A 23,652-nucleotide genomic window follows, 5' to 3' on the forward strand; every position below is an offset into this window, starting at 1 on the left:
TTTTAAACAATGTTTTCTCACGTGGTCATCTGCCATTTATTCTGTGTGATGGAATGGTATGCTCCTATATATAATAATCTGTATAATGAGGTTACATTCTTCTCTAACCGCACTTAACTAATAATCAAACCTCAACACCAAAAACCTTTAAGATGCAGCCTTTTATTCAAATTTTTGAACATTTTCGGCCAGTTTGAATGGCCTTCGTTGGAAATAGAAGAATCAAATGATTGTTTTATAGTGATATTTGTTCTAGAACTTTTTTAAATTTTTGAATTTTCTTATATGTGTAGTGCACAAGCTTGTGCATAAATAATTACAATCTATATTGGTACATGTACCAATATATACATAAACTATACATACATATAATACATAAATAAATAAATAACTAATTAAAATAAATATGTAAATAGATACAAAACTAGATAACAGAATTGCTAATATAGAGGACACCATAGTACCTGTTTCTTTAATAGAATAATCAAATTAAGCCCACTCTCCAAGCTGTTGAGACAGGGAAATTGTTAAAAGAAAGGCTAATAGAGCATAAAAGGAACGTGCAGAATGAGCAACCAGCCACTGTGCTAGCAACGTATATTATAGCAGATCCAACAGAAATCACAGTGTATTGGGAAAGAGCTAAAATAATACAAAAGATCCAAGATAAGAAACACTTGAAATATGCAGAAGCATGGCAGATACATAAGACAAACCAGGAAGGACTAGCAATAAACTTCAGGGAGTCCTGAAAAGTCTCAACAGCTTGGAGAGTGGGCTTAATTTGATTATTCTATTAAAGAAACAGGTACTATGGTGTCCTCTATATTAGCAATTCTGTTATCTAGTTTTGTATCTATTTACATATTTATTTTAATTAGTTATTTATTTATTTATGTATTATATGTATGTATAGTTTATGTATATATTGGTACATGTACCAATATAGATTGTAATTATTTATGCACAAGCTTGTGCACTACACATATAAGAAAATTCAAAAATTTAAAAAAGTTCTAGAACAAATATCACTATAAAACAATCATTTGATTCTTCTATTTCCAACGAAGGCCATTCAAACTGGCCGAAAATGTTCAAAAATTTGAATAAAAGGCTGCATCTTAAAGGTTTTTGGTGTTGAGGTTTGAATAATGAGGTTATTATTTGATCTCTCTCATTCTAATATAGTTTGTAAGTGTAATTATAAATTCAATTGTAAAATTAGAAAACTGTTAGAGCTGCTAACAAATGGTTTGATAAGTTTACTTCTTATGTTGATTGATATGTGAATTGTTTAATTTTTGTTAGTTAAATAAGATTTTAATTTGTGCTTTGGAAGAAATCATTTCATTATTTTATTAGAATTCATTTTACATGATATAAAAGCTATACAGGAAATAGACTTTGCAGAAGAAATATACAATTAAATTCTAATCAACTAGTGTTATGTATAATTTGTGTTTTGGTTATTTATTGGCTCTTAATTACAGATATACTGAGAATTTCATAAGATGTAAATTTTTTATTTTATTTTAGTAATTTGTATTTTACAAAAACAAACCCATGGTCAAAGAACCAAAATATCTTAGTTTTACAAATGTTATTGAAATGTTTTGTTTCTAAATAAAAATGAAAGAATATCTGTTGTATTTAATATGTTTCCTATACACTTCTAAACCTTTGACCAATCTGAATCAAACTTTTCAGAGATACTCTCAGACCCTATTACAGAACCTACTATGAAACCAGGACAGACAATCTCTGATTTCATACCTTTGTCACTTTGTGATAAATTAACTTTAATGCATTATATAAGTAAGCACTGCCTAATAATTAGTGAAAGTACTGTGTAATTTATGAATCATATATATTTATAGTGATGATCTTAGAGTATAGGATCATTACCTGGATTTGGAAGCCTGTTAAAATAACACTATTGACTCCAAGCTTTTAATATGGTTTTAATGTTTGTCCTTATTACTTTATACTTGGGCAACACTGGGTGCATTTGTTATATTATTCTGTGAAATAAAATGTCTTTATAAGGATTTCTAAAATTCAAATTTTTTATTTTCTTGCTTATGATTTGATTTTCATATGTTTATGAGGAATTGTTGTTTCTGAATATTAATAACTTTATCTTCTTCATTCTGAAATAGGTGGATGATTTTAGATTTTCTGTGTGAAAATTGATGGTTGAATTTTATCTGAAACAGCTTTGAATGACTTCTGTTCTGTATACTTGAAACTATATATAATAAAGCTTTATATTATATCTTTAAAATTTAGTTATTTTAATCAATATAATATTGTAACTTTAAAACGTTTCATATGTTTTTGTAAGTTTAATATATTTGGAAATAATTTAAATTAGATATTTATTATAAATATAATTAATATACTAAATAACATGAAAATACAAGTTGAGAATAGAATTCAAAAAGTTTTTTAAATAATGAGAGTATCAGATATTATTACAATCAAACCTGTTTATAATGGAACCTGTATATAGCAGAAACTTGTCTACTATGGAAGAATTGTTTGGTTTCTTGGGGTTTTGTTATAGACAGGTTTGACTATATTTAATTAAAATAATTAGAAATTTAGCAGATGTAACAAAGTCTATAACAGTGATGGAAAATCTGTGACTCATGCAACAATTTAAAGCTTCTGCATTATAAATTATAAAAAAATATTTGATAGATTTCAAAATTCTTCGTATGTAAGTTAGTATGAAAATATGCCCTAAAACTGTTGAGGAATGCCTTAAAAGCAACTAATTATGAACTTCAGTTAGAAAAGTTATCATCAAATAAACAAAAGATGATTTTCCATTAAACAAAACATTTATTTCTGTTATAATCAATTATCATCATCTTTACATTTATATAGAATTTATTGTTATATGTTATACAGATTGAAAAGTTATTATTAGAATGATGTTGCAAAATGTGCAATTTGGAGTTAATAAAATTTGAATTCAATTTTGACTGCTCGTCGGAAAAACATTTGCCAGTACTGGTCTATAATATATAAATGTGGCTTCAACAAATTATAAAATATAAAAAAAATATGGAATTTTAAAATAATTTAACTAAAAAGATTATTAACAAGAATTAATTCTTGGAGTTGTTGGTGTTGTCATAAATCATTCTAAAATATTTTAAATGTATCAAATATTTTTAATGTTCTATATACAAAATATTCATTTAATGCAATCACAATTTTTTTCTATATTGTATTGCTAGTTGGCTGTTGCTTCATATTTGCTTTTTATTATAATCATTTTTCATTTTTTAATACTAGCTGACTATTTTTTTTATTTGATTATATGCTAGGTGCTTAATTAATTGTTAATTTATAAAAATTTTTAAATATAAATTGCATATTAAATGGACAATAATAATAAAAATAATTTTTGTTTATACATATTTATCCTTTATATTAAAATTTGTGCATTTATTTTAAAAGCATTTCGACAAAATTAATTTAAAGTGTAATAATAGCAATTAAAATTATCAGTTGTTTTTATTTATTAAAATTTTTGGTTCATATACTGTCTATCAGCACTAATATATTAAGCTCTTTTTTTCCTTTCATTCTTTCCTATTATTTAAAAGTGATAACATTTTCTATAAAGGATCTGCTCCTCCTCCTTACATGATTCAAGATAAACAACTAACTACAAGTTTTTCTCATCCTGTTCCTAATCTTCAGCAATATACTCTTCAACAGGCATCTTGTTTTTCTTATTATTCTGCATCTCGCTTAGAAAGAGTTAATCCAACAATTCATAAGACAAGTTCTTCAACAGCTGTTGCTGTTTCTCCTAGACAGTGGGAAGCTGTGCAAACCCTTGATAGATCTGCAGGTCATTCCAAACAAAAGAAGGGAATAATAATTAATCAGCAAACTCCATTTTCATATTTAAAAGGTCCTTTAAAAAATTCTTTACTAATACATAACTGTTCAGCACAAAAGACTATTGATGAAATTCCTAAAGACAGACCAAAAAGTGATGAATCACTTCTAGAACATCCTAACAGGTGCTCTTGTCCTCAGTGTTGCCCATCCTGTCGTTGGGAATTGATCACTGGACGTCCCTGGAGTGATGAATCTATTGGTTCTAATCCTAGAAGTTGTTCTTGCGAAGAATGCTGTCCCACTTGCCGATTACAACGAAATTTAAAATTTCGCCAAAGAAATGCTAGAATTCCTTACGAAGTTTCTTTTTGCAAATTATGTGAAAGGAACTATCAAGCATATCAACAATCATTATTCAGATTATCCATGCTAAATACAATACCAAACAGTATGGAAATACCTTCTTTGGCTGAATGTACTTGCTATATGTGCCATCATGGAACATTTTCATCATTATGGACAGCAACATCCAATGTTCAATTCATACAAGATATGCCAAAGGCAGAAAATAGAGAATCAAATAATTTAACAAGGAATGTTCCAAAGCCTTTGCAAAAACAAACATTTTACACATTTCAAGAAAAACAAGAAATTAAACAAAAATCATATCATTCAAGCCTTGAAGGTTTTATAGATTCACCCAAAGAAGAGAATGAGACAAGAGATATAACATCTCAGCTTGTTTCTGCTTCCATGACTAACGTCAGTTCTTCTGCAAAACTAAATAGTATGTATAACCTCAATTAACCCATAGTCTTTTATATATGTGCACTGCTTTTTCTTCTATTTCTGTGCTTTGCATGCTAAATTTAAAATTTCTAATTTAAAAAATTTCAATTAATAATTTTATTAATTTTGAAATTTATTATTAAGTTAACTTCTTGTTAAGGCATGTGTGTTTGTTTAATATTTATTTTATATAATTTTTTTGTTTTATTTAAATGTAAATGTTAAATGTTTAGTGAAAATGTAAAACAGTTTTTTTCAGATGTGTGTTAATATTATAGTTTAGCAAACATTTTTATTAAATTATAAATTCTTTCAATTTTGTTAGATTTATTATTACAGTATTTAAAATTAGTAAAATGAAATAAAACTATGTTCTTGATTAGTCAGAAATTTGTTACTTCCCAAGAAGATAGTATTGACAATAATTTCATTATGTAACATCAATAAAATATTTTTTGGTGAATAAAAAGCATTTAAACTATTGCTAAGACAGAGACATAATTTTGCTGAATTATTAATAAAAAAAATAAATATTAGAGTGAATATTTAAAAAACTTTGAGACAGTTTGAAAATTAGAAATATATTTTGAATTTAAAGATGATGCAATTTTCTTATTTCAAATTTTAGACTTTATTATTAAAATTCATCGAAAATGTAAATATATATTAAAACAGCTAATAGGATTCTGATTTATATATCTGTTACTAGTAAAATTCAAACAGATTTTGTTAAATATTCATTTTTACATTGGGAAAATGAAACTCATTTCACTAAATATTATGTCTAATTATTGCATTCAATATTGGGGTATAAAGAGTTCTACCAATTAAAATGTCACATTTACATTATTATGCAGTAGATAATAACTCCATGAGCTACTGCATAATATAAACTTCTTTAGTGCTTCCTTTTTTTTGTCAGTGTTATCCATTGCTATCTGAGTCTTCTGTGCCATTCCACCATCTTTCCAGAGTGTCTATCCCCCTCTCTCTATTCTCCATTATTTTTTCCAATGTGTTCTATCTGTTGTTGTTTGTTCTTTTATTTTCTCCATGATATATTTTACTCGTGTCTTCTTGTCTGTCTCTATTATTCACTTATTTTTTCTGACTGTCATTGTAACTCCTAGCATTAACTTCCATTGGAAAAAGCAACATTTAAATATTTTGGATAAATCAAAGCATATTGATATAATTTTGCAAAGAGATTTACTGATAATTGTTGTTTTTAGTTTCCCATTAATTTCAATTTAAACACACTTTTTATCTATTAAGAAAGCAAATTAATTTCAATTTAAACACACTTTTTATCTATTAAGAAAGCAAATTAATTTCATTAGATTCTAAACAATTTTGATAAAAAACAAAATTATCTCATTTAAACTTGAATTTGAAGAGTAAAGAATTTCCTAATGGAATGTATTATTCTTTTTATATTCTTATAAAACTTTATATTTGTTTTAAAATTTAAGTTGTAAATAAAAATATATATATATATATAGCATAGATCTTTCTCAAATCATACATTCAAATTTTATTATTTTATAGAATATATGAAATCTAACAAGTTTCTAATCTAATAGAAAAATTTATGGTAATTACACATATTTTCCAGTTCTGAAATGCCATTTGAACAATGAACAGGTTTGTACAAGTGATCAATGCAAAAATATCAGTCATTAGTTATGCTAACAAAAATTGTTTTTGTATTGCAATATAGCATTACATTTTATTTATTTATCTGAAGAGTAATATATTTTGAGTTACATATTTGGCATACTCTCTCACTACAATAACAGAATTAAAGATTATCAAAGAACAACTGAAAGTGCTAAAGTAAAAAAAAAAACCTTGATATTTTTAAACTAATTTAAAATTAACATAGCAATGAATTTTTATGATAAAGGTAATCAATTAATGAATCAATTAGATTGATTCATTAACATTTTTTGCTATATAATTGAATGAAATGAATTCAAAAAAAGATTGTGTCTATAGAAGTTTTATTTTTATTTTTTAATGTTAAAATAGAAGTTGAATACAGTTATCAGTAAAACATAGTAGATAACATTCCGAAAAAGTGCCACGTTATATGAATCTGTGCTATACGAAACAAAAGATTAATGCAAACCATAAGATTATGTTCCAGAAAATAACAAAAGTATACTATTCTTTTTTGTTACTAAGAAGAACATGTTTATTAAAGCAATCAATACTTTTATTTCCAATCAATAATTAATTAACAATCACTATTAAAAGTACTGTATTACGCATTAATATTAATTTTAGTTAAATGAGGGTGTTTTCTTTTAACAGAGTATCATCGTCATTTCAACTTTTTTGTTGATCTTCATCAGAGGTACCAGCAGCATTTTCATATTTTTTATTTTTATCATGAAAAATTTTTATGGACAACAAAATAAAAATGTTATTAATAGAAAATTTGTTCTAGCAGATTGCATTTGTGCAGTTGAGTACTGAGCGGCTTTATCCAGAATTTGTGTTCAAACATCGAATTGTTCAAGTACCAAGATACCATCGTATTTTGTTCATCATTTTATGAATGATTGCTCACCTATGGTTAAAAAAGGTTTAATTACAGTATTACACTTATCTAAAAATGTTTAAATAAACTTTACTAAATAAGAAGATTAATCCATAAAAAGAAAACACAGTGACGGTCTTAAGGGCTAAAGTCTGAAAGCAATGACAATGACACTTGGTTAATAGGAAAGTTAGTGCAGTTTTTTTCTTCCTTGTCCTATCAGTTTTTATTAATTAAAGTAAACCTGACAAAAATCATAAAATAATTTGAAAATTTCAATATTCTAAAATTTATTTTTGAGACAACACATGTGCTTGCCTGAATTAAAAACAAATATATATATCAAATAACAAAGTTTACAGTTAAAAATTGTGAAATTTGTACATAGGGTTTCCAAAACTATGTTACAGTGAAACCAGAAGTTGCTTTATACAAAGATATCCCCAATTTTTAAACTGTATTAGAGTGAACCCATGTTGTACAAGGGATACCTGTACTTGATCTTAATTGAAGCTTAAGGTTATTATTTATACATTTAAATATTAAAATATTAAATATTTCATATTAAATGTTCAAAAAATTTCCTTTTATTTTATCTAAAGGATTTAATAATAATAATGTTTGCTAGTTATATATTACAATAAATATTATACTGTATTAATTTTTTCTAAGTTATATAAAATTGTTAAATTCTAATAATATTTCTTCTTAACTATCAATTGGATTATTTAAATCAAACTTTATAAATTTATATAATGATAATTTAATTTTTAAAATTGACTATAATAAGTTGATGATTGAATAAGATTGGGATTTTCACATTGGGTATTTAATAGAGATAATATAGTAAAAATAAAAACTCTCTCTGTTGTTTAATTTCATAAAAATATTTATATTCTTATTATTAATTATAATTGTATGTTTTTTAAAATTAATTAATTATTAAAATTTAATTAGGACCTCATAGACTTAGTGAACGAGATATTCCAAGCAGAGTTATGCATGATCAAAATTATGATCCACGATTGTTTAATGTCTCAGGTAGTAGAATTCAAGGAAGTAAAAGTGTTCCTTCTTTAAATAGTAAGTAAAAAGTTAAATAAATAACAAGATTTAAAAATAATATACAGGTAACACTCTGTATTCATGTTTGCAAAAAGTTGTGACAAACTACATGGCCGTTTGCAAAATATTTGCATATATGGAAATTACTTTCACAATATTTCAATTATAGTACATTACTTGTAGTGTATTTGTAAAAACTTGCTCCCTGTTGTCTGTAATTTTTATATTTTTTGGACATAACCAAAGTACAGAAACCAGGACCAACTTGATGGGTGAGACAAATAGGTAAGGTCAAAATGTTCAAAAGAAGGAGAAAAAAATAAAAATACTAAGTTCTGAAGTTCTGTGAATATATATTAAAGTTATTTATAAATAGTTCATACTGTGTAAATGTGCCACTGCTAGAAGTTTTTCTCTTGACTCCTGTTCTGGATGCAAAGGTGACTAAAATTGGTTTTATTTCTGGTGTATGTTACCATCAAGCTGACACTGATGATAACTACTGTACTACCAAACTGATGTCATCATATACATGATAATGCTATACAGAAAGCTGCAGAACCCACAAATGGACATGTTTGTTGTAAAAACTTTGCATGACAGTGAAGAAGAAGATGGTGAACAGGAAAAATGCCAAAGCCACCAATGGCAGCTACTAGCATTAAAAAAATATACAGCATTATTGATAGTTTGTGCAAGGAGTTGCAAGACTCTGTCTATTCCTAATTGCAGTCTTAAGTTTAAGTGAGCATTGGAAGCAGTTGGCTCTGTGCTGAAGTCTTGAAGGACATGAATAAAAAAGCCTGTCGTGCAACAAACTGTTGTATAGACAGGCTTTTCCAAACTATTGTAACTGTTCTGCAATCATCTTAAAATGTGAGATTAACGTTTTTAATATAAATGAATAAAATAAGCTTTATTATTACAGTAGAGCATCAATTATCCGACCCTCGATTAACCGACTTATCGGTTAACCAACCGCGTTCTAGTCGGCAAATTCAAATGTCCGCTAGTGATGTGGCGCTACAATATTTGGTTATGTCTTGGTTACTTTAATATTATTTTTGTTAAATTTTTGCATGTTTTAGCTGGCAGCACTGGCTCGACCATGAAAGGGAGGCTAGTATTTAAACCAGGCCTAATATACTATACTAATAATGAATTTTTTCATACTTTTCGGTTATCCGACTTTTCAGTTATCCGACCAACCCCAGTCCCCAATTGAGTCGGATAATCGATGCTCTACTGTATTTGCTTATTGAAACATCCAAAAAAATTTAAGTATTTCCAAGACATCAACGTGCTTCAGCTCAGCCATGTTGACTCAGCAGAAAGTGAATACCAAGAGTTACCTGTATATAAAAATAAAACTTGATTTAACAGAATTTTTATAAAAATATTTTCTTTTGATACTTGATTTTTCTAAACTATGAATATTGTTATTTATATAATTAATTCATTGTATATCTCCAAATGTATGTATTTGGAAATATACAATTAATTAATGATATTTTACTTGATGACAGAGAAAAATATAAATTTATTTTTTCTTTGTTACTTGGTACTGATATTTATTATTTTACTGTAACAAACATGGTTTTAGAATATTAAAACTAAGAAATTGAGTTAATCTGATTAATTATCAGACATGTTTAATTTTTTGGTTTTACTTTATTGTAAAGAAAAGAATATTCATTGTAGCGATCACAGCTTTAAATTGTAATAAATACAAGTCTGTTCAGTCCATTTTGATTTTCTATCAAAATGGATTGAAGAACAATTTAAAGCCAACTCGGTTATCTGTCAGTGTTGATCTGACATCACATTAGTGAACACATCTGGGCTTTATCACTCAGACACCAAAGAAGATTTGCTTGAGTGGTTCTGTGCTCACAATGAATTTACACCTACTGAATTATTTTGTTGACATACACAATGTTCTTTTAAGTTTACTATCTTTTCAGTCAGTCTCAAAAATAGTCTGGAAGTAAACAGGGATTTGTAATCTGCAATTGTGAGAAGTTCTGCATTGATATAAAGTACAAATGTTATTTGAAAGATATCAACTAAAATTTGAAGTGTTGGTCTAACAGTTCCTGCAAAAATAATTGAACTTGACCATTGTTCTTGATTATTTTACATATTTAATCATATATTCTAAAGGTGGAACTATAATGACACAAAGTGGTCCAGTCAAACCAGAGTTTGTATATGTCAAGCAAAAAGCTTATGATCCATGATCCAACAGGGTTAGATGGTACTTATTTTTTCAGTCAAGGACTAAGCTTTTTTTGGGGATACAAATTCCATATTTTGCAGCAGGAGTGGGTTTTTTTTTTTTTTGTGGTTTTAGGCTTTTTACCGCTCTTAGAGCACAAAAAGGCCAAGCAGGAGTGGGGTTAGAAGGGGAGGAACCCATATTAGAATTTTGAAATGTGGCCCAAAATGAAGCTATTCTGCTAGAATATGTTGTTGTCGTATTTTTAACTGTCACAAGATGAATTTTGTATTTTGGCATTTTAAAAAATTTCATAATGCAAAATTTGTCTTGTGACAGTTAAAAAACTGACCACAATGTTTGCCATAACATGTCATGCATGCAGGACATGAAATTCATTTTGTGGCTATTTCTATAAAACTAGAATGCATTGTGATCATTTTTTTCACTCATTGAGCATTTTTAAACTTTGAGTCTATAATTTATATATTCTGTAAGAACTGTGTGGCTTTTCATGGCTTTTTATATTTAATTGCATCAGTGTAGGACATCTAATGTTATCATGTTAGAATACTTAAATTTAAGTATACATTTTTATAGTATTTTATACATGTTTGTTTAATTTATAAATAGTCTGTTAGTATATCCAAATTGATATACTGTATGTCATAAGCATATTGTATTTGTTTTATTTAATCTTGTTTGTTTTTTAGTGTCTTCCACTAAAAGCAATTTCAAAATGCATTTCAGCCTTATTGGCCTTTATCAATTGGGGACATACAAAACACAAAATTATCACCATAGACTCTGTTTTGTGTGTCATACAATCAATAAAGGCCCATAAGGACGAAATGCATTTGGAATAAGTTAAATAGGCTGAGTGAGTAATAAGCTTGTTCATTAGTCATATGTAACTAAGTAGTTTTTGTAATTGAGTAAAGAAGTGTTTAGAAGAAAATGGCATCCAATTCAAATATTTATTCTTTATGTAATAAATTATCTATGGGACCTGACTTTTGCCATATCCTGTATTTATGAATTACTTCAATTATTTTGAATAAAATAAATATCAAAATTATGAATATTTGTTGTTGGGCTGCAATTTGAAAAAATTGTAGACCTATAATTTCCCACTGTTGTCTGTCTGATTGTCTGTCCTTCCTTAATCTTGAGAAGGGAGTTAGATACATGAAAGTCAAGACCAGATATAGAAAGCTTAGAGACAGGAGGCCCCAATTAACTATATATGAACTTCTGTTGCAAACCAGAAGTCATATTATTTCAATTCAAAACTTTCCCTGAAAGAAGTTAGATAGATGACCAGCATGACTCCATTGCTAACAGAAGAGTGTGATATACAGGTGCAAGACAATGTAGTATTAATTTGAGATGGAGAAAATATATTTAAATTAAATAAATTAAAAATTGCATCCAAGCATTGTGACAATGTCACAATAAATAATTTTAAAATATAAATATTTCTTGTGATTGAAATTGTTATTTATTTTTACTCATACTTTGAAAAGCAAAATAATTCTGATATTAAAATCTTTCAGGTGGACAATCTGTTCAAGATACAAATCGACCACCTAGCACAAGTTCGCGATCTCATGAAGTATATAATCCAGCATACAGTCGCACTTCATCTACTACTTCTATACCAAAAGCTGCAGAATTTTCTGGTCCAATTCCTAATGATTCAGCAGGTCGTTCAAAATCTACCAATAACCTTAGACAAGAAACATCAAATGACAGATATCCTTATATACCACCAGTAGGCCATCCACCACCAGCTTACAGTGCAACTCCTGGACCTGTAGGTCGACCTGGATCACAACCAAATTTACATCATCAGTCGCAACAGGCACAACAATTAATTCAAGAAGAAAGACATTATCAAAATATTAGCATGTATCAACAACAAAATAGTCACTCATTATCAAGGTAAGAATCATTGAAAATTGTTTAACAATTTATTTATAATAACTATAAAATATGAAAAATATTAAAATTTGCTGTTTTTTAATTTAAAATAAATAAGTTAGTATTAAAAATATACATATGCAGAATACAGCAATGCCTTGTCGATCTACTGATATTGTTATAATTATCATCATAAAGTTCTAAATGTAATCTGAAATTGAAGAACATGATGTATTTGAAGAGCAACCAGTATAACAGTCATAAACAGATGTTATAAAAACAATGTTCTAAACATATTAGAGATTTTTGTTATAATTAATTTTTAACATTCAGATACTCACTATATTTAAATTACTATAACTGCCTTGAATAAACTACTGATTGTGTGTGTCAGTTTTAAAGTGAGTGTAGGTTTTATGACTGTGCAGGTTATTTGGCTGTTTTAAATTGCAGTTAAGAATTCATCCAACAAGAATTTCTTTATCTCAACTTCTAAGAGCATATTTAAAAAATCCAGCAGTGAGTTTTTTAACTTTATCAGCAGCATTTAAAACTGCAAGTGGTGCTATCTGTTATGATATATTATTAAAAAAAACTTTTTATATTTTTAATTATCATAAAGTGGCAAAAAGCTTAATTTTGAGAGTCGGGATGAGTTTTATAAAAAAATTTTAAATGTTCATAATGAGTAAATTGTCATTAAATCTGATCCTACTTGAGATATGACACACAACCCCTCTCTATCTCCCCACACCCTCAACCTTTTAACCACCAAAATTTAATATAACCAATCCTCTTAATACAAAAACCTCCCAGCAAAATTTCAGGAATTTTCGACAAAGAGCACAGTTCAAAGTGGAGAACAAAATCATTCCCCCACATACTAACATTCATACACACAGAAAAAAACACCCAAATTTTTTTGCATTTCTTGACTAATTGCCATACTTCCCCTCTACAGGGGTTACTCTGGAAAAAGAAAATGACCAATCATTTTGTTAGTTTTAAATTTTTTTACAACTTCATATTATTTATTGCCAACAGTTTTACTTGTAATTAATTGCAGGTGCTGGTAACCTTATCAGTTTAGCATCTTGAAAGCAAAAATAACATCTTAAGCTGTTACTTAAAAATAGGAGTTGTTTTTGAATAATTTTATAATGAATAATTCTGAATAACACATTTGGTCACAGATGCTTAAACAGTACTTCATAGGTACTGTCATTTCAGAATTTTTACACTTTAGTCTACTGAAAAAAAATCAAAGTAGGAAAATGTCATCCCAAAAAATTCCCAAATTTTCTGTCAGTCCATTAAAAAAAATTCCCAATCTAGAAACTCTGGGCAGCATTGCAACTAAATTGCCAATTGTTTTCAACATTACTTCCTGCTTTCCTGTTCAAACTTGCTGTATGACATCATGACATTGGTGCACAGAACTCCCATCCACAGAAGCTTGACGTTTCTGTTTTTAGATGTTCTTGAAACCATGTTATTTATCAAACACCTGGCTTTTTCCACCTGTATTAGTTGAGTGAATTTTCTCCTTCTTGATGGAATTTGCCATTTCTATGATGAAAACTTATAGTTTAGAGTTAAAAAACACGGTTTCAAGAACATCTAAACTATAAGTTTTCGTCGTAGAAACAGCAAATTCCATCGAGAAGGAGAAAATTCACTGAACTAATAAAGGTGGAAAAAGCCAGGTGTTTGATAAATAACACAGTCTTGTGTTCAGTGCTCAATTTCTGTTTTTCCTGAAGCATGCTTTGTGATTCACTTTCAAGCTGAATGTTGAAATAAGCAGTCTTTTAATTGACACTATTAAACAGCTTTTTTTTTTTTTTAAGCTGTATTTTCTGCATAAAAATGCCTACAAATACAATGTAATATTATATATAATAGAGGTGGGCAAGCAAGAGTTCAGTGGGAGCCGAAATGTAGGTTTTGCAAAATGCATGGGAACCGCAGTTCTGTACTGTCATGGCAGATAGTATGGTAAGGCTGGGAAGGATAGCACTTTCAGAAAGAGCCGCATGTAACTCAAAAAGAGCCACATTTGCCCATTCCTGATATATAATATAATACTGTATTAAATAATAAAAATTTATTATATATAATTTGACTTAAGCACTTTTAACACAAATTCTTGGATGCCATTTATGTTACGTGAATGTCAATTAATGAAGTTAATTTAATTTGATTTAAATTCAGTTGTGGTGAGAATCACTACTAGTATCTTTTCTGCATGCCCATTGAAATCTAATTTAAATATCAATGTCATAGATGATTTGTGTTGTGACATCTAATTACATGGGCAATCTTGGCATCACTAACTTCTAAATCAGTAGTCCTGTTGTTGTTTGGTCAGGACATTGATTTTCTTTAATTAACATAGGAATTATAGGTAGTTGACTATTTGTGTCTCTCTGATATGTGGCTGGCTCTTGCCAAGTTAGCTTGTTCAGCAACCAAGTTATATTGCAACCAGTGCAATTGTGAGTTTGAAATTCTGTTTGTGAATTGATTTGTTTGAAAAGAGAGACATTTGAAAACAGGTTTGACTTTAATTTTAAATATGAATAAATATTATGTAGTGTGCTTCTAATTTTTGTGTTTAATTAAAATTAAATTATAAATTTTTAGCATTTGGGCAAAGTGTCCTGTCAGATATAAAATTATATCTATAAACTAATTTACATAAATTAGCAAAATAAAGCACGTAAATTACAAATTGTATATTAAATGAACAATTATAGAAATATAAATTGCATATATTCAATACTTTTGAATTAATGTGTTAATTAAATGTTATATAATTTTATTATTAGGCCTACTCCAACTCAATATTCTCAACAACCGCAGCAGCAGCAGCAGCAGCAACAACATCAACAGCAGCAACTACCACAGCAGCAGCAACAACATATTCCAAAAATAATTCATGGTTCACATTCCTCATTAAATCGACCAGATCATCAACAGATGATGACTCAATCATCATTAGATCGTTCAAGACCACTTTCTACTCTTGTATCACCACGTGAACAAGAACAGTATGTTAATTCTTTGGGTTATATGCATAATTCTGGCACTTCACTTCCTCCTCCACCATCACCACATCGAAGCCAATCTGGACATGTTGGTCCTGAATATAGACCCCAACCTCAAGGTCATATTCAGCAAAGAATTCCTGATGGAAGGTAATTTTTAGAATGACTATATAGAGAAAATAAATGTTAAAAATATTATCTGTTATGGTTATTAAAAGGATTACAAAATATGAAATTTAGTTCAATTATAAGAGAACATTTATGAATAGTTAATGGATTTAATTTAGTTTTAATATTTTTTTATTTAACTTAATGTATTATTTTATTTAAGTTCATTAATAGATTATTAATATTGGTATATATGTTATGGACTACGTGATTAATATGGGCTTTATAAGCAATGCACGGTCATTATGAATAATGACAAACAACATCAAGCATTGTAATAAATTTCATGTTCTTCATCACATTTTATCACATTGACTGGTCATTAAATTGACCAGTCAATGTGATACTGCTAATATCTGTTGGGCAGTGATGATAATGATACTTTGAGGAGTGATCATTCAACAAAATATTAAATTTTTTACACCATATACCAAAATGACATTCCAAAAATTTATTTTATGTTGATTTTTATGACAAATTATATAATTTTGTTAACATTAATTTGATTAACACAGTTAATAATAATTACTTTTAAAAAATATTCCAGATTGTAAGTGAAGTTTTCACAGATTATTTCGTTGAATGATGTGCAAAGTAATTGCCAAAGTTAATTTATTTTAATAATGATTTTATCTATTATGTAGTGTGTGTTGATTAATAAAGAGTTTAATGTAATATATATATACACCTTTAACTTAATATAAATCATATAATATGAGCAAGTTTTACTTAAAATACTTTGAAATAACTCTCAAAAATAAATAAATTATTAATGAAAAAAGTGGACATTTTTGGAAAATCAAATTGTCCAAAGGGAATGTAACTTTATGCTTATTGTCCAGTCAGTTTAATAAATTAATCAATATTTATCAGGCTGCATGACCATTTTAGTCATTATTCATAATGGGTGGGCATTATAAATAATGACCTATTATTAATCACTTGGCTCATAATATATATATATAAAACAAAATAAGATTTCCTATAACCTTGCATAAAGAACTAGGAAAACTTTTCTGGCTTATCTTTCAACATTGTCTAATTTTATGATTATATATTTTTGATTAATGTCTACTTACATATTACAACTTTACATATTCTTGCATTTTTATTAATGTAAATACAGTAGAGTCCTGCCCAAGGCCGGATTAAGCCTCTAGCGGGCCCTAGACAAAATTTAAATTGGGGCCCCATTTAAATAAGTTGCTTCTAAACAAATCTTATATAATGTGACATTAGCGTAGCTAGCATGGGTGACACCCGGTGCGGATATCGTGGTGTCACCCCAAGTCACACCGTAGTGTCACCCTTTTTAACTCTTTTATAAAATACTATTGAATTGTAATATCTTCGCACTCGAGCAACTTGAACGCTATACCGAATATGCAATGTTGTGACGTATAAGTTTAGATTTAGAAACTAAATCATAACCATATATCAGGAATATTTCTAGATGGTGCGTACATTACTTCTGACGTACAGGTTGCTGTTGACTTTTTTTTTTTTTTTTTCTTTAGTCGGGCGGAGCTTAGTAGGAATTCTTAAATACAGCCTTTTGTGTCCTATCGAATTTCTTAAATAATTTTAACTCGTTTTGAAACAGAGAAATCTTCTGCACTGAAGCCGGGCCCCTCCAAATTACGGGCCCTAGACATTTGTCTACTTTGCCTACTCGATAATCCGGCCCTGGTCCTGCCATATACATTCCAAGACCTTTCACATAAGCAGAAATTTGCATAAAATAGTGAACTGTATTAATTATTAAGTATTTCTTGTATAACAATAAATAGTACAATATCATAAATCATAACTTTGAAAAAGTTTTGGAAGCAGTCTTATCTTTTTTTCACTAAATTTAAAATATTAATTTTTTCCTTTAAAGTAGGTACTTTACAGCTTTTCTTTCTCTTATCAGGGCTACCAGCATCATTATCCTTGCACTTTGATATCATATTTGCAAAGTAATTAGCATAAATTTACAAGAAGCACTGGTATCACACAGACGTGACATGACATGCAAATACTCTGAACAATGGCTGATGTGAATCAGTGTGTTTAGAGCAAAACAAAGAAATGATTTCAAGTAATGCATTTCCAGAATGAGAATGAGTGAGATGCTGCAATGCACTTTAAAAATTGGTGTGGATTTAGTGTGCAATTAAGAATTTTTATTTTATGTATTTTTCATTTTTTTTATGTTGTCAATAATGTAAACCTGATATTGCATGTGGCAAGGTCCTACTGTATACTATTATTATATGATAAGTTTTGTTTACTATTGTAGTAAGGATTTTCACAAGAAAGAACTCGTTAGTATTAATGATATATCCAAGTACATCATTTTTAGATGTTTTATTCTTACGTTCTCATCATAAACAAATATTGTATATTTTTTACTTACATCTAATAATAATTCTTAAAAATTTTAACTATTTTTTATGTAAAATTTTAAAAAGGTGGCACCATTCAGTTATTTTGTAAAATATAATCTAATTTAAGACTGTAACAATCATTTATTGGTATGAATTTGAGTTATTATATTCTAACTTATAACAATGTTGTAATTTAATGACCTCAAATATTTTAATTGATTATATCACATTTGATTTTAATTTTAATATTTATTAACATAACACAGATTATACAACACATACATATTATGTATTATCTAACGATAACTTAATATAAAAAATTTTTATACAGAGAATATCATAATCCTCCAGATCAGCATTTCTTTAATGAAGCAATTCCAGAAAATGTACCTTATGGAGATCATAATTCTCGTAACTACCTTCCAAATTATAGTCATGGCCATATTCAACCTCAGCATGTTGAGTCTCGGCAGCGTGATTTAATTCGCCAAGAAGCTAAGATGGAGGAAATGAGAGAAGAAGTTCGTCGTAGAGAAGAGCGCAATCATCAACAGTCAAATCAACCATGGGGCGTCATGAGATCTCCTCAGTCTGGGATGCTTCCACAGAGTAATAGGCAACCACCTCCAGGATATCCTGGTCCTGCTTCTTATAATTCTCCACCAGGACCACAAGGTCCTCGTACAAACACAATTGGCGGACCACCACCACCTCCAGCTCCAAAACCAAGACCACATTCAGGAAATGAAAAATCTCTCAAACAATATGGATATAATAGTCGCCATGATAACTTACCAGAAAATCATAATGCGTACCAGGATCCATCAAATCCATTAACATCAAGCAATAGTCATTTAACTTCACAACAGAGGCCTCCTCCACCTGCTGTCAGTTATCGTTATGGTCCTTCTGGTTATCCTCCAAGACCTGGAGAAAATCATTCAAATATTGGAAAACCACCTTATCTAGATCCTAGAATAAGTGCAGCATTTGCAAAGCAGTCTTCTATCATTCAAAGGTTTGTATTTAACATAATGAATTATTTTAATTATAGCAATTTAATTAAAGCAGAGGAGAAAAAGTATTTTATGATAAATTACTCTATAAATTTCTGTAATTAAACTATGAAATATAGGTACAGACAAAACATTTTTTAATGATTGAAGTGCAATATAAACAAAGTTTTCTTTTTTAAAATCTTTAATTATATTTTTAATTACAAAAACAAACTACAAGTTTTATAAATAAATTGAATTTTAAATATTAATATGTGTTAACATAAAAATTATTAATAATTTTAGTGCTCAAGGTCAAAAACAAGTTACATTTGATACTTTACGTTCGCTCTCTGTTTCTGGACATCCATCATCTCAAGATAAAAAAGATTCTTCAACTTTAGCTAGTCCTTCTCCATGGGAAAGAGAAGAAAAAGAGAAGGTAATATATATATGTATAAAGATATTTTAAGTAACATAAAACTGTATAAATGTGGAATAGTTATTTTAACTTTTAGGTTTTTGAAGACTTCTGTAATCCTAAATTTATAACTAAGTTGTGAATTTGTTCAGATTTCAATAACTTTTGTTGCACAAAATAAACTGAAATAGTTATTTTTAAAATTAAGAAATAAAACAATAAAGAAGCACATTATAGATATTGAGAGGACTGAAAAAGGTTGAGATTAAAGAAAAATATATTTATATCATATCATTGTAGAAACAAGTTCTACTTATTTTGGTTTATGATATATTGTTGAAATTATAAGTTTGATTTCCTATTCATTTTTTTCCTTTTTAACATCAAAAATACAGGTTTTCTGCTTGAAAGTACCCAATTTTAATTCACCTTAAAAAATGAATGCTTTAAGATATATAAAAGCAACAAGTGGCTTCTGATGAGAAAGCTCATTGAGTTTTATAGATTTTTTCATATTGCAAGATAGTGCAGAAGTCGAATCATGAGCATTATTGTCTTAGTCCTGGCTTCATCTCAGGAGAAACGACCGATCGTGGTCAGGTATGCCCATTAATGTGGCTGCCAAGATTTCCAAATCTTGACCTTAGATTTCTTTATGTTGGCTTACATGAAAAATATGGTTTATGCAACTTCAGTCAGAGACCTTAAGGATTTTCGGGAGGGCATCATGCTGCTGTTGTCACTGAGACAGGACATGCTGCAGTGTATAACGTAGGAAATTGCTTATTATCTTGATGTTGCTGTGACTCCTGGAGTGTATATAGAGATGTGGCAATTTTTCTCAATAAAATTTGGTGAGATTTTCTGTCATATAAAATCTTTGGTGAACTTTAACTTTAAGCATTAATTTTTTTATAACCAAATTAAATTGGGTACTTTCAAGCATAACATGCTATATTTTTTACTGAGGAAACAGAATTTTTAGCCTTGTCAACAATATCAGGTAATGACTTATGTTTTTTATTTTATTGAAATTCGTTAATAATTGATTGAATTGATATTACAATTTTTTCTGTTGATCTTATTTTTTATTATTTTTATTAGTAACTGAAACTGGAAAATAATCGTATAATTTATCTGTATATCTTTAAATGTTGTAAAGATATTAATAGATTTTGTTAAACAAATTCTGCTGATTGCAGAAAGTTTTTTGTGATTGGAAATGAATCTATTTTTAATTTACTAAATTTACTAATTTAATTGAAATAACACTTCATAATTCTTGTACTTTTTCCATTATCATCATAATATTATTATGCTATCATTAGAAATCATTTACTCTATTTCATTATAAATTTATTTAAATGTAAAGTTTTTAGTAAATAAAGATGACTTTTTTGTTTTGCATATTTCTTCAAGACATCAAAGGTTTTCTGACAAATTTTAGCAAACATTTTCTTTAAAATTGAAACAGAACTTAGCTTATTTTATTACAGATATTCATAAAATTATTAAGTGATGTAGGATAATTTATCATATGTCAACTCTTTATCTACTTGAATAAGACAATATAGATAATACTTTAAATTGTAAAAGTCTTGAAAGACAGAATAGATGTATATTGATAGTTTAGTTGTTTAGAGGATTGGGATTTTATTGAATTATTTGGTTCCAATATCTATTTAAGCAAAATAAGCTTTTTGTATCTAGTCTTAGTTTGTACACATTTGGCTTAAGCTTTCAAATTTTTTAAAATTATTATTAGCAATCTATACACAAAATAAAATGAATTATAATGTGTTTATCCTTTATATTTTAATGTGCATTCAAATTAATATTCTATGAGATAAATTCAATTTTAATATTTTCTATTTTTTTACTTGTTTTCCTTACTTAGCAATTGACTGAATAGAAAAGCAATGTATTTCTGTATTAATCTGTTCCTACTTATATGTGAAGTTGTGTGTTTGAATTATTGATGATATTATTTTGTTAATGTTAAATTATTATTATTTATTACAATTAGAGAATTATCACAATAAGAATTACTCTGTAAGCCAATATCTTAGTTTCTGAATCGGGAAGTAAAAGTTAAAATTATCACAGTAAACTTTTATATTCTTTTTAATGATTTCAAAAACAATACTTTTGTTTTTGATAACTGCTGTTTGAAGTTTTAAAATTTTCTTTTTTATTTAAACATATTATTGTTAAATTATGAAGAAGTTTGAAGAAAACAAAATTTATAACTTTTCATTTGATACAGTAAAAATTGCCTTTAAGAAGATGTAGTCAGTTCCTGACTTATGAAAAACAGTATTTTATTTATTACAGGTTAAGCTAGTATATTTAAAAAAATTATTTTTTGAGTTCAAATATTCACACTTATTATCAGCATAGTGTAACAAATGTCAAATGTAATACTGTTGTGGACATTCTACATAACTCGTTCTTATTTAACTACACTATTACTAGACCTTTAATTCCGGTAACGTAACATTTAATACAATATTGACTACAATTTGTTTAAGAATCTGAAGCAGACCTTGGGTAAGGTTGAAAGCGTTAGTTCAATATTGTATTAAATGCTATGTTACCGGAATTAAAGGTTTAGTAATGGTGTCCATTGGTACCAGTAATTAAACTAGAAGATATCGTTGTTTAAATACAACTACATTTTGGCTTTTCAAGAGTTTCAACTGCTTAGTCCAGTATGGTCATTTTAATTTTAGTATTGTAGTAAAGTTAGATTAAATTAATAAAACTAACAATAAAAATAAGATCAATTCAATTTAAAGATTGTGATACACCTCAGTATGATTATTGATGGCTGTAAACATAGTTATCTTCCAGCATGATAAACTATTGGGTTGATAATTCAATACGTTTAGTAAGCATAAAAATGAATCAGTTTTTATTTACGTTATACATACTATACATAAACAGTGTTAGTTCTCAAAGCAACATATAAGGCTATATCTCTATAGGCTATATATCTCTTCATTACCATTATTTTTTTATGTTCAACTTACAACCAGTTTAAATTACAGTAGGAATCACAAAACAGAAGTTGAACTTGGACTATTTGAAATTGTAAATTATCAAAATCAAATTTAATCAAATCAGAAGACAATCTGTTTTTATTTGGTGACTTGTTTTTCTTTCATTCATATCCATATTATATTATTGTATAATTGTTTATTTTTGAATCTATTTTTTGTTGTTTTGTGCATTCATTCTTTTGAAATGTTAAAATCTAATGTGTGAATATGTGAGATCAAAGCTTAACATGTTAACTGCCACAAGATACCATTTATGTGATATGTTAAAAATTTCTTCTAGTGTTTCAAGGTACAAGGTTTGTGTCTCAGTGACTGATTACATAATATGTTCTATGGATTACCAGTAGTACCTCACAGAGCATGTCTGTAAATGTAGTTTAAGTAAAAGATAATGCAAAACAAACTTGTACCAATCGTTAATTGAGGTACAGTATATGTGACTCAAAGCCTGTGCATGTAAATTTATTTGTCTAAACCTTGAGACATATATACTGTACCTCAAACAAAACGTTCAAGATTAGCATAAATGTTTTTAAAAAATCAATCCAAAGAACAAATTTGGATATTCTAATAGGAAAAGAATATAAATCTGTAGAAAAAAGAGAATGGTCCAGGGGACGTAAAAATTTTCACAATGGTGGTCGTGGTTAACATGTTAATGCATAAATTATTGTGTACTAAATTATTATTTATGATTGATATTGCTATTAATATATGATGATATATCTTAAGTCATTATAATTTAATCAAAACTTTTCATTAGATAGAAATTTCAAACATAAATGGAAGTAGAATATAATATTTTTGTATATAAATTATAATTAATCACATATGAAAATTTCAGTTATATTTTATAATCATTAAAAAATATTTATATAATATAATAACTTTATTTTTTAATATAACTTTGCTAACAAAATTTGTTGGAATTGAAAGTTTGAAATAAGTTATTTAAGCAGGACTTTTTCTATCAGAAATTCATTTCAAAAATACAGGTATACCTCAAGTTATGTCACTCTCGAGTTATGTCGTTCCCGATTATGTGTCGTTTGTCAAAAAAGTATATGGAAAAATAAAAATCAAGTTTAAATCAGTTTATTCGACTTTAAATCCGTCCGCCACAAACACTGAAATCGTAATATCACTAGAAAAGCTTTAAAAGCATATAAAATCATATTAA

The 23,652-nt window shown here is 27.9% G+C and overlaps 1 protein-coding gene across 2 annotated transcripts in view; it reads left to right on the forward strand.

Moving 5' to 3' along the window:
• The window catches only part of LOC136973308 (afadin-like), a 76,715-nt gene extending 57,239 nt beyond the window's left edge, over positions 1–19,476 (forward strand). For both annotated transcript variants that reach the window (XM_067268037.1, XM_067268038.1), the window contains 5 exons: positions 8,156–8,281; positions 12,038–12,425; positions 15,236–15,604; positions 18,326–19,012; positions 19,296–19,476. In XM_067268037.1, the coding sequence (XP_067124138.1) occupies positions 8,156–8,281; positions 12,038–12,425; positions 15,236–15,604; positions 18,326–19,012; positions 19,296–19,461 (1,736 nt within the window). In that variant the 3' untranslated portion in view covers positions 19,462–19,476. The remainder of the gene's footprint in view (positions 1–8,155; positions 8,282–12,037; positions 12,426–15,235; positions 15,605–18,325; positions 19,013–19,295) is intronic.
• The last annotated feature ends 4,176 nt before the right edge of the window (positions 19,477–23,652 follow it).

This window comes from Centruroides vittatus, unplaced genomic scaffold (assembly GCF_030686945.1).
Source record: "Centruroides vittatus isolate TY-2023 unplaced genomic scaffold, ASM3068694v2 contig_3128, whole genome shotgun sequence".
NCBI lineage: Eukaryota > Metazoa > Arthropoda > Arachnida > Scorpiones > Buthidae > Centruroides > Centruroides vittatus.